The sequence below is a fragment of the Monocercomonoides exilis genome, assembly GCF_001643675.1.
Source record: "Monocercomonoides exilis strain PA203 chromosome Unknown scaffold11-1913109, whole genome shotgun sequence".
In the NCBI taxonomy this organism is placed as follows: domain Eukaryota; phylum Preaxostyla; order Oxymonadida; family Polymastigidae; genus Monocercomonoides; species Monocercomonoides exilis.
This window is the reverse complement of record NW_027150556.1, coordinates 904,604-921,933: the sequence shown is the minus strand read 5'-3', so window position 1 is coordinate 921,933 and position 17,330 is coordinate 904,604. Positions and strand designations below refer to the sequence as shown.

General features: G+C 41.5%; 1 protein-coding gene across 1 annotated transcript; it reads left to right on the top strand.

Moving 5' to 3' along the window:
- Positions 1–112: 112 nt before the first annotated feature.
- Positions 113–17,311, top strand: MONOS_11595 (uncharacterized protein). The gene is made up of 2 exons (XM_067864139.1): positions 113–6,157; positions 6,245–17,311. The coding sequence occupies exons 1-2, from the start codon at positions 179–181 to the stop codon at positions 17,057–17,059; spliced, it is 16,794 nt and encodes a 5,597-aa protein (XP_067731601.1). The 5' UTR covers positions 113–178; the 3' UTR covers positions 17,060–17,311.
- Positions 17,312–17,330: the final 19 nt, after the last annotated feature.

Sequence of the window (17,330 nt, the reverse complement as noted above, 5' to 3'; positions counted from 1 at the left end):
TTCTTAATACTTATTTTGACTTCGTTAAGCATTGCCATAATGTTCCATGGTTTAAATAAAATGAAAAACTGAATGAAAACTTTCATTTGAAGACTAACATAATTACGGTTAGATCACAGATTTTCAATTTCAACAAAAAACTGGTGAAGCATTGGTTCATCCAGATTCAAAACAGGTCATGGAGTCTTCAAATGAGATTGTGTTGCAATCAGATATGGATGAACTTGATCTGCGTTATATAGAAGGAGAGAAATTGAAAAAACAAAGATTATTAGAGAAAGAGTGGAGAAGAAGAGAATCTGAAAAACGTAGAACAGGATATGCATATCTATATCCATATGAACCGTTGGGCATGAAACCTTATCCGCGACCACCTCCTCAGCTTATCGCAGTTGCAAAACAAGAATATAAGAGAAAACTGAAGACTAAAAAACGAGATGATGCTGAAAAAGAAAAATTGAAAAACATGCTCGAAGAAAATGATGATCCTGAAGACGAGGATCATGATAGCAGTGAAAGCTTAGAGGAAGCGATGCTTCCTTTTCTTCGTTCAAAACCAAGAACAGATCATCAATTTGCTCAGCAAATTGTTCTTGTCGCAGCTGAGGTTACACAGCTTGCAGATTCACTTCTGTTTCCAAGACCTCTTCCAAAACAAGAGACAACTTTTAAGTTTTCCGAAAAGGCTAATGAGCGTTTGTTAATATTAGTTGCACCTTTATCTCTCCGAAAAGAATCATTACCAATGCTAAAGAGAAGAGAAGAACAACAAAAGAGAATTGAAGAAGAAAGGCAAAGAAGAAGAGAAGAAAGAGAAAAGCTGCGACAAGAGAAACGTGCAGAGAAAAAGCGAAGAAAACAGCTAAAAAAAGAAAAGAAAAAAAGAAAAAAAGAAAAGAAAGCCAAAAAGAAAGAGGAAAAGAAACGACTAAAAGAGTTGAAAGAGCAAGAGCTTGCAAAAGAACAACAGAAACAGAAAGAAGCTCAGCAAGAAAACGGAGATCAGGTTAAAGAAGAGACAAAGGAAGAAAAAGGAGAAGGAGAAGCCTCAGCTGCATCTGCATCCTCATCTTCCTCTTCATCAGCACAGGAAACACAACGACAGTCAAAAACATCATCAGAAAATGAAACTTCTCAATTGGCTGGAACTAACTCTGAAAAGACACCTTCACCAGAAAATAAGAATTTGATTGATGATACTGCACCAAAGGAAGAAAAAGTTGTATCTGAAAATGGTCAAATTTCTTCACAACAAAATGAAAAATCTGAAATAACTCAAGAAAATGCTTCAGATGTCGCTCAAAACAAACAGCAGCAGCAGCAACAACAAAGTGAAATCAAAACCCAAACAGGAAAAGATGAAAATAGCACAAAAAATGAAGTATCTACTGTTAACTCATCAACATCATCTGCACAAAACAGCAAGCAAGAACAGTCGCTTCAAAAGCCAGCTGGTCAAGAGAATGTTAGTGATGAGAGCAAAAGGATTCTGGATGTCCGGCAGAAGTTTGAGGAGCAGCGCAGATTGTTTGAAGAGCAGCGGAAAAAGCAAGTTGAGGAGATGAAAAGAAGAATGGAGGAAGCAAAGAAGAAAGCTATGGAATCTGCAAGTGGTGCATCAAAAGCATTACCGCCTTCATTAAAGCAGCCATCTTCTGCTGTTTCTTCTGCTTCTTCATCGCCTTCTTCTGTGGTAAATGGAACAAATGTTCAGCCTTCAGCTTCAACTTTATCTTCTTCATCATCTTCATCTGCACAACCACAAACATTCACAGCAGGACAGTTATCATCACAACAGAATCAAGCTTCTGCCTCATCATCATATTCAAAAGAGAACATCCTCCAAATTCAGCAAGAAATGAAAAATGAGAGTGTGCCTGGGGTGGCAAAAAGAAAGAAAGAAGAAGAAATCTCAAAGGCCAGCTTCATCGAAGAGTCTATCAAAGCAATACAGATTGAGAAAGCAAAAGCAGAATTTTCGTTTGCAAAGGAAAAAGAGGAAAGGAAATGGGGAAGAAACCTCGTCAACAACAGCAGCGGCAGCAGTGTCTTCGATGCAGACAGCGAAGAAGACTCGTTTGATGACAACATGACACTCCCAAGCTTTCGTCTGCCTGCTCTTTCGATTGTTGATGAAAGCAGAAGCGGCATCTACAGAGAAAGTACAAAGAGCAGCAAGGAAAACGAGGAGAAGAAGAAGAATGAATCTGATGAGGATGAAGACGATGACGAAGACGATGATGATGATGATGATTCAGATGACGATGACGAAGACGATGATGAAGATGACGACGAAGATGAAGATGACGATGAGGAGGAAGAAGAAGATGAGGAAGAAGATGAAGACTCATTTAACTCAAATGGAACACTGCCAATCTTCCGTCCCGAAGAACTTGAGTTTGAGAGTACAAATTCAGAAGAAGAAGAGGACGAAGATGATGATGACGATGAAGATGAAGAAGAGGAGGAAGAGGAAGAGGAAGAGCAAGAAGGGAGCAGTATGGACGAGGAAGATGCAGAAGAAAGAGCAGAAAGAATAGCCAACAGGAAGATGGAGAGGCGGATGGAGCGAAGAGAGAAGAGGAAGCGAGAAAGAGACGCGAAAAGGCTGCAGAAGAGAAGAAGACTGATGATGCACTTGATTGAAAACACTCGAATGACAAGCGAGAATTTGTCAAAGGAGAAAGAAGAAAGAGAGAAGAGGGCAAAAGAGCGGATGGAGAGGCTGGAAAGAGAGAAAGAGGAGAAGATGAGGCAAGAAAAGGAGATGGAAGAAAAGAAGATAAAGGAGAGGTATCAACGAGCTGCAGAGGCGAGGAAAGAGAGAGAGAGAAGGGAAAGAGAAAGAGAAAGCAGAAAAATCAGGGAATTCGAACAAGAAGAAAAAAAGAGGAGAGAAAAAGGAGGAAGTGAAGATAAATCAGATGAGAGTGATGTGGATGACAAGACGCAGCTGCTGCCGAAGAGGATTAAGTTGCATTCAGTTAAAGTTCAGGAGCAAGAGCGAGCACAAGCACAAGCACAACAGCAGGAATTGAAGCACAGCTGGAGAGGAGAACGGATGAAGGAACTGAAAGAGCTGAAGGAGAAGAAAGAGAAGAAGGAAAAAAAGAAGGAGAAGAAGAAAGAGAAGAAAGAGCGAAAGAAGGAGAAGAAGCGATTGAAGGAATTGGAGAAAGCGAAACTTGAGGGAAAAGACAAAGAAGTTGAGCTGCAGCCGTTGCTGTCGAAGAATGAAGAGGAAGAGAACGATGTTGCAGAGGCAGAGGCAGAGGCAGAGGCAGCCAAAGAGAAAACTGCCTCTGAGAAGGAAGATGAGATTGATGAAGAACAGAAGGAGGCAGAAAAACTGGTGATTAGATCAAATTCAATAGAAAGATCACCTCAAATGGTAACTCCAACATCTTCTTCATCTTCATCTTCGGATTCAACTCAAACCGCATCGAAAGTTGTTGTTGTGGAAGAAGCAGATGCACCTTCTCTTTTGTATGACACTCTTCCACAAAAACAGTCACAGAATAAGACGGCAAGACCTGTGGCTCCTCCGCCGTATATTCCACAAGACGAATGCAATCCAATGGCATCTGCATCATCTGCTTCTGCTCCTGCTCCTGCTCCTTCTTATTCAATTTCGAATTCTTCAAAATCTGTTTTTCTCTCTCAGCCAGTTGCAACATCTTCTTCTGCTAACATTATTTCTCCATCAGAACAGAACCAGCAATCTGTTTTCACAGTCGCTCCAAATAAAACAATGAATCTGGTAAATGAAGAAGAGAAAGAAGACAACAAAGGCGATAAAGAGAAAGAAGAAGAAAACAACAAATATGAAGATGAGGACGAATCAGAAGACGAATCCGATGAGTTTGATGAGTTTGACTCGCTCCCTCCTCTTCCTCCTCTTCCTGATCTACAGTTCTCATTGGCTGATGCCTTTTCTGCTATTTCGTCGTTTTTCCCTGGTTTGTTGCATTCAAATGCTCAAATGACTGAAGAAGCACTCGATGAACAGAGCAGTGTGAAGGCACCACTTGTATCTGTTGATGCTTCTTCCTCTTATTCTTCTGCATCTGCTTCCTCATCCTCATTTTCCTCATCCTCATTTTCCTCATCCTCTTCATCCTCCTCTTATGATGCTTCTTCTGCTTCTTCTGCTTCTTCTGCTTCTTCTGCTTCTTCTGCTTCTTCTGCTTCTTCTGCTTCTTCGTTATCATCTTCAACTTCTGAGTTTGACTCTGATTCTGATTCTGCCTCATCTGCATCTGCTGCTTCCTCTCCTCAAATATCTGATTTGATATCTTCCAAGCAAAATGAATCTATGCCTTCTCCTTCTCCTTCTCCTTCTTCCCAATCTGCATCTTCATCTTCATCTTCATCTTCTCCCCTTCAAATGACAGAAATCATAAAAGATGAACAAAACACTTACTCATCTGATATGTCACAAAAGCAACAGACATTGACCGAATTGCCACAACCAAATAGAATTTCATTGAATCCTAATGAAAATTCACTGAATCAATCACCCAATCAGCTTCACTCCATTTCTCACTCAAACACCTCTTCTTTTGTAAATTTGACTCAACCTCCCTTTTCAACTCGATCGCAACACCCTTCCTCATCCATTGAAGAGCCTTCTTCATTGAATGTTGCATTTCCCGTTCATTCAGACACGCCATCACTTCATTCAAAACAAATCATTTCAAACACATCAGATATTTCAAACATTTCAAACACTTCAGACAATTCATTTTCTCATTCACAACAAGATTTTTTTTCATCATCATCATCTTCTTCTTCTTCTTCTTCTCTTTCTCATTTGTCATCTAATTCTTATCCAAGAACACCCAACCCTTCTGTTGTCACAACTTCTTTATCTTCATCTTGCACTTTCAATTCGAATTCCACTTCTCAATCAGCATCTTCTTCTTCTTCTTCCTCCTCTCCTCCTCCTCCTCCTCCTTCTATCGATTCATTGCCCAATCATTTGAGCCAACAAACACCAAGTCTATCACAACAACAACAACAACAACAGAAAATGCATCTTTTGCAGCAACAAATGAAGGAAAAGCAGAAAGCGATGCAGCAGCAGATGATGATGCAATACCAACAAAAGCTGCATTCTTCATCACTTCAGCCACAAACATCACAATTCATTCAAAAGATTCCGTCAGAAGCGAATAAAAATGTTGATTTAAAAAAAGAGGAAAATGATTTGAGGAAAGAGAATGAACTGCAAAAACAGAAAGATTTGTATGCAAAGCAGCTTCAACAGCAAAGGCAGAAGAAATCACCTCCAACACCTCTTTTGACAGCAAAAGCAACGAAATCGACACAAATGAATGGTATTTTGAAAGAGGAGAATGAAAATAATAAGAGTTTGCAACCAGATTTACTGGGAAAGGAACAAAGTTCATCATCGTCGTTGCATGAGAACAATGAAGATATTGAAGAAGACAAAACTTTACAGAATTCAATGAATGCTCCACAATTATTGGAAGAGGAAAAGTTAAGAAAGGATTTCGAAGAAAGTGAAAAAGTTGAGATGGAAACGGAGAAAGATGAAAACAAAGAAGACGAAAATGATAGCGAAAACGAAAATGACAAAGAAGAAGAGGAGGAGGAGGAAGAGGAAGAACGCGAAGAAAAAGATGAATTGGACTCAGAAGATCAAAATTCGTATCTCCACAAAGACGCATCAGCTTCATCTCTTCGTTCATCAACAGATACTTTTTCATTTGTAACAGAAGAGGATGCAAATGTTGATATTGATCAACATCAGCAAGTTACACAGCATCGTCAACGAATTGTTCCTCCTCTGCCTCCTCTTCCTCTTCCAATTCCTCAATCATTAAATACAGAAACAGAAAGGGAAGGAGCAAAACATAGAAAGGTGGATGCATTTCGAGCACCTTATGATTTGTTTCAAGCATTTCTGGAAGAAGAGCAAACAGAAGAGAAACCTGAAGATAATGAGGAAAAGGGGAATATTGCACATTCACAGGAAAATGAAGAAACTATTTCGAAGAAAGATGATACCGAAAATAAAATGGATGAAATCGAAGAGAAAGATGGTGAGGAGGAGGAACAAGAAGAAGAAGAGGAAGAAGAGCAGGATGAATCCAAAGAAGAAAAATCAGAGCAAAGAGTTGTTGCTCAATTGGTTAAAAGTGATTTCAAAAATGAAATAAATGAAAAAGATGAATCGAATCTTCGACATGCACAAATGTTAATGCATGAACAACAACAGATTGAATCAAACAAGAAATCATTAGATGCTCAAAACGCAGAAAAAGCAAAAGAAATGAAAGAGAATCTGATAAAACAGCAGCAAGAGAAGTATTTGAAGCAACTTGAGCTCCAAAAGCAGCAACAAAAGACGCTTCAACTGCAAATGATGGAAAGGCAGAAGCAGCTGCAGATGTCAATGGCACAACAATCAGCTACTCAGCACTCACAATACCAACAATACCAGCTGTTCCATCAACAGAAGAAGTTGGCTTCTTCTCAAATGCATTCACAGAATACTTCAATGAATAGTTTACAGAACAATGTTTGCACTGAAAGTTCACAGCAAAAGCGACCAGATGGAATTGAAGATAAGAAATTGCTGGATACAACAATTGAAACAATAAATGATGAACAGAAAAAAGAAGATGGTTTTAAAGAAGAAGATATTGCTGACAAAAATAAAGAGGAGAAAGCGAAAAATCCACTTTTGCTTTCTGAATCCAAATCTCAGAAGGAAAAACCAAACACTCAAAATGCGTTTAATATGCATCTTCAACAGCAACAGCAACTTCTTCAGCAGCAGATGATGCAGAAGCAGATGGAGATGCAGAAGCAAATGAAAGAAAGAATGCAACAACAACAACAGCAGCAGCTGTTGATGAACAGACGCACTCAACAAATGAACACCCCGTCACAAATACAATTACAGCCACAGCATTTGAATACTCAAGAGAAGAATGAAAAGAAAGATATAACTTCAAATGAGCAAGAAATTTTAGCTCAACAGTCTTCAATTCCAACACATTTATCAACTTCTTTGCCTCAACCCAATTCGGCAATTAGTCATGAAAAAGATGAGAAAGAAAGTGAAGAATCAGAAGACACAATTTCAAAAACTGATGACAATGATGATTTGCTGCACATTCGCAATCGATCAAAGCTGAATGAAAGAGAAGAACAAAACAAACCGAATGAATCAGTTGGAAAAGAACAAGAAACTTTACAAAAAACAAAAAAAAATGATACCCAAAAAGAAGTTACAAACCTAAAAGCGAACAATCAAAGTGTGTTGATGGGAATGAGAGAAGCACAGCTGAAAAAGCAGCAAGATGCTTACCAAAAGCAACTGCAGCTTCAAATGCAGCAACAGGCTCTTCTTCAGCAGCAGATGATGCAACAAATGAAGAAAACACCTAACCAATCAATACAATCACTTGTGCAGAATCAAAAGCATGTAACAACAGAAAAGGAAGGTGAAATACAAAAAACTGAAAATGATGGAGAACATAATTCAACTGTACTTTCAAATTCTGTTTCACCAGCTCCGATTCCTTTGTCTTCATCACCCTCTTCCTCTCTTCCTCTTTCTCCTTCATCATCAACATCTTCTACTTCTTCACCAGCTGATTCAAAAGAAGAACGACATCAACACAGAAAGAACCATGTGCATTCATTGATGATACATTCAGCCAATGCTCTTTCATTGGATTCACATCATCCAACAATCGATGAATCAAAGAAAAGAATGCTGAGAAAGGAAAAAGAAGATGAAAGAGAAGAAAAGAAAGAGAATGACAAATTAGAAAGCAAACCAGAAAAACTTGAAGATAAGAGAGAAACAACAGATACAAGTCTTGTTCAACAACAGCATCAAACAAATGATACTGAAAAGATGCAACAAAATGCAACAAATTCAAAACAATCAATAAATTCATCAAGCTCTTTAATGTCCAACGAATCAAAAGAGAATGCATTTCAGAGGCAGCTCCAAATACAGCAAGAACAACAGAAGCTCCTTCAGAAGCAGATGATGGAGAGACAAAAGCAGCTGATGATGCAGATGCAGACACGGATGAATAAAGCACAATCACAAAGAGAAAACAAAGAAGTGAATGAAAAAGAGAATGAAAATCAGACAAATATTGTTCAAACAACGCAGAATGCTCAAGAATTGCAACAAAAAGAGGCAATCGAAGCAAAAGATGGATCTGAATCAAACACGATGAATAATAAAGAAACAATTCAAGAGCAAATGAAGAAAGCTCAACTTCAACAGCAACAATTACTTCAACAGCAAATGATTGAGAAGCAAAAACAGCTTCAAATGCAGATGCAGCAGAAGTATCAGCAGCTGATGCAACAAAAGCAGCCAACATTGCAAACTGCATCTTCGCCTTCTCTCTCACCTTCTCCTCTTCCTTTGCATTCGAATTCTTCTTCTTCTCCTTCTCCTGCTCATGCTCCTTATCAATCAACTTCTCCTTCTCTCATTTCTTCTTCCTCTCCTTCGCTGTCTTCATCTCCATCTCTTTCTCCTTCTCCTTCTCAATCAGCTTCAGCAACTGCTCTTTCATCGTCTTTCCTACAAAACCAGACAACACATCAATTGGGTCAACCACAAACTTCATCACATTCAGAAGAGAAAACAGAAGCTGAGCAAAAGAAAGAGCAGGAAAAAGTGCTGAAACTTCAGCGTCGTTTGCAACAGATGCTGCTGAAGCCGTCTCAAGACATCATTCAAGACAGACCTGCTCCTTCATTGCTTATTGCAACTAAAATGAATAAAGAGAAGGAGAAAGAAAAGGAAAAAGAGAAAGAGAAAGAGAAAAATGGAGATGAAACAAATAAAAAGGATAAAGAAAATGAAGAAGCAACGAAAAATATTACAGTAAACGAGCAGACAAAACATATTGAGACTCTTCAATCAAAAGAGAACAATGAAAAGAAAGAGGAAGAAAAGCCAAAATCAGATTCAAATTTGAATTCGAATGAAAAGAAAGTTCAAACGACACAAGAATTGTATCAGCAGCAGATCAAAAAGCAACAGCAAGCACTTCAACAGCAAATGTTGGAGAGACAAAAACAACTTCAAATGCAGATGCAACAGCAGATGATGGCAAAACAACAGCATATTCAACAACAGCAGCAGCATCAGCAGCAACTTTCTTTTCAATCGCATATACCTTCAGCATCACCACAAAATCAACAACAAAGCAATGTGACAGAGAAAGAAGAAAACAAAAAAGAGGAAGAGAAGAAAGAAAAAGAAGAAAAGAAAGAAGAGCCTTCCGCAAGCAATGAAGAAGGAAAAGCCAAAGAAGATCCATTCAAAAGGCAACTGGAGCTCCAAAAGCAGCAGCAACTGCATCTTCAGCAGCAGATGATTGAGAGGCAGAAGGCGCTTCAGATGCAGATGCAGCAGATGATGATGAAGCAGTCGCCGTTGAGCTCGTCTGGCAATGCGAGCAATCAACAGAACATGCAACAGACACACGGGATGTTCCGGATGAACACACTGGAGGAGGCGCGAAGACTGGAAGAGGCGAAGCAAAGAGAGCTTCGTCTGAGAAGAGAGGAAGAATGGAGAAGACAACAAGAACTGTATCAACAGCAGCTCCGACTGCACCAGCAGCAGCAGCTTCTCTTCCAACAGCAGCTGATGTTGAGGCAGAGAGAAGTGCAACTGCAGCTGAAGCACCATCACTTCCTCTACTCTTCTGTGAAGGAATCTCAGGACTCTGAAAGATACGAAGCATGGAAGAAGCAGAGAGAAGAGCTGGTGAAGCGAAGAAACGCTCTTCAGCAGCAGCAGCAGGACTATCAACAGCAGCTGAGTGCGAAGATGGCTGAGCTGCAGACGCAGCTGGAGCAGCTGGCACAGCCACACCCTTCTCTCACGTCTGAACAGCAGCAGCAGCAAATTGTGCTTATTCAGCAGCAGCTGTGGATGTTCCAGCAACAACAGACATTCATTCAACAGCAGCAGCAGGCACTCCATTTGGTTCCAGACACTCAAAATCAGAAGGAAAAGAAGAAAGAAGACAAAGAAGAAAATGAAGAAGGCAACGAAGAAGAAAGAGGAGGCAAAGAGCAGAAAGAACAGCAAGAGAAAGAGAAAGAGCCAAAGGACAAACAGAAACAGAAGCCGAAGCATCTTTCGCGCACACGGAAGCTGCATATAGAGCATCAGGAGCAGCAGATTTCGCTGCAGGAGGTATTTGTGCAGAAGATGACAGAGCTGAAGGAGAAGCAGCAGGTTGAGCTGGATGAGAACAAGGACAACCCAGAGCTGTTCAAACTACAGATGAAACATCAGCAGCAGCACGACGATCTGGTTGTGGAGCATTTGGCGCAGATGAAGACGATTCAGAACATCCAGCTGAAAGAGATGCAGCAGCTGAAGACAGTCATACTCAGAGAAAGAGAAGGAAGGAAGAAGAAAAGAGAGGACGAGCTGAAGAAAGAGCAGGAGCTGCAGCAGAAGTATCAGCAGCAGTTTCTTCAGCAGCAGCGGCAGCTTCAGATGCAGGTGCAGATGCACATGCAGATGCGCTCTCAATCTCCTTTCCCGCCTCAATCATACACTCCCCCTGTCGCCATACAGCCCATCCCTATTCTGAGTCCGGAGTCCGTGCAGCAGTCTTCATCTCCTTCTCTATCTTCTTCTTCCTCTTCCACTTCTTCTTCTTCTTCTTCTTCTTCTTCTTCTTCTCCACAGACTCAATCTGCTGCATCTCAACAGCAGAGCACACAAACACTTCAGCCTACTCAATCATCTCAATCATCTCAGCCACCTCAGTCACTTCAGACAGCTCAATCACAACAAATACTACAGACACAAATGACACAACTGAAACAGCAGACACAAAAAGCACAGCCAGCACAGCAGATGCAGTCAAAGGAGTTGCATACACAGCCTGTGCCTCCTCAGTCTATCTCACAACAACAATACTTACAACAGTTACAACAGAACACTCGCTCACTTTCTCCTTCTCTTTCAACTTCTGCTTCTTCTTCTGCTGCTGCTTCTTCAACAGCAAACAGACCTCAACCTCCTCCGCCTCAGGCTTCCCTCTCACAATATCCTTCACAGGGAAACTCAAATACTCAATCACCTTTATCTCCTTCTCCTTCTTCATCTTCATCTTCTGAGAATAACACCATTATTCCTTCTGCTCAACTTATGCACCGCACAACTACTCCAACATCAACGCCTGCTTTATCGTCTTCTCCTTCTCTTCAACAGCCTTCTTCTGCATCTTCTCCTTCTCCTTCTCCTTCTCCAAACATTTCATCTAATTCATCTGCTCATTCAGCAACTGCAACAGAACAACCTGTTCCTCTGAGTCCACAAGCGGCTCAGCAGTCATCGTCATCATCATCTCCTTCCTCCTCTTCTTCCTCCTCTTCTTCTTCTGATTCAGTCGCTGCTACACCTGACATTAATTCTTCATCTTCATCTGCTTCTTCTTCTTCTTCTTCCTCTCCCTCTCCCTCTTCAGAGACACTCTCAATGCGTGATGTCTATTCGCCCACTCAGCCGATCGAGCCGCTTCTCTCAACCGAAATCCAACTGGAGTCAGAAGAAGACATCGACTGCTATCTGACCAACTTTGTCATCTTGGGCGACAGAACAATGCCATCCTACTTCTTAGAAGTGGCTGCAGAGGACATTCTGGACAATCCAGACGTGCCTACCTCTCTTTCTGTGATTGACTCTGGCAGAGACGGCTTCTTTGGCGAGCTGAGCACAGTGCCACGCTCAGGCAAGGCGACGTATGTGCCAGAGGAAGACACAGTTGCGATGCAGTTGGCGACTCTGAGGAAGAAAGTGGATGCGATTGAAGACAAAAACGGAGTGCCGATTGAGATTCCGGAGACAGCGATGGCTATGCAGGAGCACCACTACATCCTCAACTCCCTCAACTTGAAGGATGTGTGCGACATCATCAGAGCAAAAGAGAGAGAGGAGAAGATGAAGGCACAGGAAAGACGGAAAGTGGAGATGGAGAAGAAGGCGGCAGCGGAAAAGGCTGCTGCTGAGAAGGAAGCGGCTGAAAAGGAGGCTGCGGAGAAAGCTGCTTCTGCTTCTGCTTCGTCTTCATCTGATGCTACAAATATTCAATCAGCAGAACAACCATCTTCTTCTTCAGCTGCTGTGACTGCCTCTACAAATGTTGAAGTATCATCCTCAGCTTCAACAGAAGATCCTACAAAATCAGATGAACAAAAACAAACTGAAACCAATCAGCAATCAGCTTCTCTTCAAGTGCAACAACTTCCTCAAACTTCGTCTTCAGCATCTGCTTCTGCGTCTGCTTATGCTTCTGCTTCATCTTCCCCATCAGCACCAGGAGTCGTGATAACTTCCTCCTCTTCATCGTCTTCTGTTTCGGCTTCTTCACAGCCACATCCATCGCCTCTTTCACTACATCCCCCTGCACCAACTCAGCCCATGAGCAATCTTTCCTATTTGAATCAGGTCATTCCACCAGCCCCACGCACAACCATCTCTTCCACTCATCTTCCATCGCCTAAGCCGATCATCCCAATCGCCTCGCGCTCCAAACGCAACTTCACTCCGTTTGCAATGTCGCGGCGGAAGCAGCTGAGCTCTTCGGCATCGGCTGAGTTTGACGAGCTGCAGCAGACAGCCACGTCTTCATTCACGTCTCCGGGTGGAAGGGCAAACATTCAGCACTCTCCTGACACACAGCCACCAACATACGCTGCATTTGCTCAAGTTACTGCTTTTTCCTCAACTGCAGCACCTTCTTCTTCGTCTTCTTCGTCTTTTACTGCATCTGGTGCTGCTTCGTCTGCTTTGCCGCGTTCTTCGCTGGCTCAGTCCACCACAGATGCAAATGAAGATGATCAGAACAACGACATCTTCAATGCCCCAACACCCGAACTCCCTCCACTCAACAACCCAGCTCCTGCTTCTGTTCAACCTCCTTCTCACAACCACAACAATAATGTCATTCACAACAGCCAGAAACAGAATCACAACAAAGCAGCATCTCAGTCAGATTCTTCAGCTGCTGAGTCGAATTCCAACAATTCTGTGCAGATGTCTTCGAATTCTTCGAGCAATGGTTCTTCAGAAGTGATCATAAAGGATAGCAAAATGCAACAAACAAATTCAGAAGAGAAGTCAAATAATTTGATAGAAGATGGAAATGAAGAGAGAGTGGCAAAGGAGATTGTTCAAGAAGAAATTGAGTCAAAGGAAAACGCTGAAAAGATAAGTTCAATCAATCAAAACAGCACAAACTCTGAACCAGACAAAGCAAATTCGATGGTAACTCTAGAAAACAATGGAAATAGCAGTGGGAATATTGACAACAATGGAATTGTCAATGATGGCAATAACGAAAACAATACATATAATAACAAGTCAATGGAAGGAAATGAGAAAAATGCATCAAGCTCTTCAGCAAATATGAACACTCAGTCAGAAGTTCCTTCTACTCAATCAAATCTCTCAATTCAAACTCCCTCTAATGTTCCACTTGCACAAGGCAATGCAGCTGCGTCAAATGCAAATGAAAATCAGGTTTCAGCCTCTTCCTCTTCCTCTTCCTCTTCCTCTTCCTCATCTTCTTCTGCTGCTGAATTGGCAGTTGCATATCATGCGCCTGAACTTGTTGGGCTTCTCTCATCGCACTTCCCTTCTCCTCATCCACATCCTCTCAAATCGCTTTTCATCAATCAATTTGACAGATTTGAGATTATCGATGACATGATGCGGTTGGCAGATGGCCTTCTATTAGCTTCAATGAGCTGTCTGCACGGAGAGCATTCCTTAGAGATTGAGAAGAAGATCATCCAGGAAAAGAAAAGGAAGCAGAAATTGGAGGAATTAGAGCGGATCAAAAAGAGGTTGTATGAACAGGAGGTAAGGAGAGAGAAGAAGAAAGCACATAAACAACTGATGAAGCAGTTGAGGTTGCATCAACTGTTGGATGCTCCTAATGCACTTGTGGATGACATCTATTGGCAGGAATCAGATTCATCAAGTGATGAATATGTGGATGATGAGGAAGAGAAGAACGAGCAAGACAACCAGAATAAAAGCAACAAAAAGAAAGAAGATGAGCAGGAGGAGGAAGAGGAAGAAGAAGACAAAGAAAAGAAGAAGAAAGAAGAAGATCCACTATTAATGTTTCCTTCTTTCATCTCATTTGCTTCTGCTGATGCTCTGGAAACATTTGACAAATGGAAGAGAAAGTCAACATTGGAAGAATGTGACTACAACTATGAAGACAAATACATTCCAGAAGAAGACGAAATAGCAGAAGAAGAAGCATTTGAGAAGGAGCAAATCAGAGAAATGGAGGAATCAATCGAAAATGGAGACCTGGATGATCCAAATGAACCGAAAATGAATCTGTCTCCCTTTGTAGACTCGTCTTCTTCCCCTCCTCCTCTTTCTCCTACGACTTCTGTTTCTTCTCTTTCATCCCCTTTTCTTCCTCGACCAAACAAGAACAGAGACAACGAAAGCGGCAGCCTCCGATTCTCTTCACTCAGACTGTCTCAAATACCTGAAGAGGCAATGGACGAAAGTGACGATGAAGCACAATCATTGGCTGAAAGTACAAGCACACAGCAGCAATTGAAAGGCAAAGACGAAACAAAATCTGACTTCAAAAAGAACAACGAGATCAAACAAAGCAAAACAAGTGGCTTTGACTCACATGAACAAGAACAAGATGATCGCATCAGCAATTACGATGATGATATGCGTTCATATGCTAGTTCGTATACAAGCATGCGTCCTGATTCACGCCTCTCTCTTCAAACAAATTCAAGCTGCGTCTCTTGCATGCCTCTCACAGCACTCGTCCAGGGCTCATCCAGAAATCACCCAAAGGCGCCACCACCACTTGTTCCACCCCGTCCAACAACAGCACAACTCAACCAACTATCGACATTTGCCACTGCCACCACACCCATCACGCCTCCCACGCCTCCTCTCTCCACACGCCCTATTCCAACCAGAAAGGAGCAGGCGACGCCGCTTCCGGAATCGATGACGCCTCTCATTGCACGTGCAGCCACAACAGCTGAGAAGGAGAGCTTGATGGCTGACACAATGATAGCGGTGTATGTTGGACTGAAGAACAAAATAATGAAGATGGACGAAAGAAGGAGAAGCGCAAGGAAAAAGAAGAAGAGAGAAGAGGAAAGGAAAAAACGACTTGATACAAAAAAGCAGGAATTGATAAGGCAAAAGCGAGAAAGAATGAAAGCTGAACTTGAAAGAGTGACTTCTGTTTATAAGAGCTCACCAATTATTTCTTCTGCCTCCTCTTCTTCATCTTCTTCATCGTCGTCGTCATCTCCTTCTTCATTGATATCTGAGCCTTCTTTATCATCTCCTCCTTCTAAAGCAATATCTTTTTCTGCTTTTTCATCTTTCTCTTCACCTGCTTCAACACTGACAACTCCCACTCCTCCGAATTCTTCATTTTCAGCTTCTCTTCCCACAAACTTTTCTCCTCAAACAATTCTTTCCTCTTCTTTTTCAACAAACTCCAAAAAATCAGAAGGATTTATTGATCCTCCTTCACCTCCTCGTTCGCCTTCTGCATTTAGCAGCCTTTCATTTCGTGTGATTTCGCAGCAGCACCCCGTTCCGTCTTTTCAAATTCAACAGCCTCAAAATCAGAATACAGTTCTTTCAACATCATCTTTTCCTTCAAATTCTTCAAAATCTCTTTCAAATGAGCCAAAAGCAAACAACCAGGTGTTCACTCAGTCAACGTCATCTTCTTTGTGGCCTAATCAATCATTTTTCGACAAAGTTATTCCTCAATCTTCAAATAAAATTGTCAGTTCAATTGCTGAAAACGCTCCTTCGTCTGCATCTTATGCACTTTCACCTTCTCTTGCGTCAGATCCAAGTTTGTCTCATCCAATGATTTCATTAAATCCAACAAATAACAATTTAAATGTAAAGCTTGTTGAGACTAATTCCATGCAAAATAACAACGGTGCATTAAATAATCAGCAATCATCAATGCAAGAATCAATTACAAAAACAACAAATAATGAAAAGCAAGAAAACGAAACTGAAAACAAAAAGAATGAAACAATGGAATCAAACGAAGAGCAGAAAAAAGAGGAGGAAAAACAATCAACAGAAAAGAAAAAAGAGCACTATCGTCCAGACAAGTTTGAGGAATGCACTTTTTTGTTCTCCACACTCCCACCCAGCTGCTCGTTGAAGTGGGATATGGAATGGATGCGCCGGCAAGTCTGCCACTTCATCGCTGAAGTGTGCGAAGGCTTCCTCACATTCTTCCCATCTGCTGTTGCATTCGGTACACATCCATCAATTGCTTCAAGCGTTGGAAAGCTTCGGATCACTGCTTCTCCAACAGTATCGTATCCCACACTCACACTCTCTTCATCTCCAATGGGTCTTGCACCTTCGCCCTGTCCCACTCCTCTCCCGCAGCAGCCTTCACTTATTGAGACCTTCCAGACTCGGTTCGGTCGCCCGTTTGTGATGGACCCAGCAGATGAAGTGGAAGAAGCGCCACCTCAGCCTGCTGTTCAACCTCCGCAGCCTCCTCCTCCCTCTGATCATCTCTCGCTTTCTGAGACAAATTCCTCTGAGTCCCTCATCGCTCGCTTCAATCTCCCAACGTCAAGTGAGCTCGGATTGGGTGAGTATGCGATCCCACCTGCTATTTCAACAATTCCTGGATTTGGAAGGGAAGGAGATTTGTCAGCCGTTCAGATTGGCTCTGCAACTCCTGGCTTTCCTGAAATGATGGGCTTCAATTCGTTTTTCTCGTCTCCGTTTGGCCGTGATTCTCCAGGTCTTATGCCGAATTTCCTGTCAGATGTAGAAACACTAGCGACTTCCACATTCTTCTCAACGCCGTCCACAAGCTGGATTCGTCCTCGAACAAACAGAGCTGCCGTTGGAGTTGTGACTGCTCTTAGAGACATGGACAAGGAAAGAGCAAAAGAAAGAGAGGTGGAGCTCAGAGAGAGAGAGAATGATGCAATTGACGACGAGTTCGTATTGAACTTGTAATAGAGTTGTTTCAAATCTTAATTTTTATTGATGTGTTTTATCCTCTTTTAGCTTCTTGTTTTATAAGCTATGTTTATTTCACTATTGTATTCGAACCACTTCAATTGTTATTTATCTTGTTTCATAGTTTAATGTCAACGCTCTTCATTTTTGTATTTCAAAAAAAAAGTATTTTGCATTTCTTTCTATTTTCTCAAATTTTACAAAAATAAGCGGTTGCTTTAAAAAAAATTTTGTTTCCTTTAAATACAATGTTTATAATGTTTAAAAT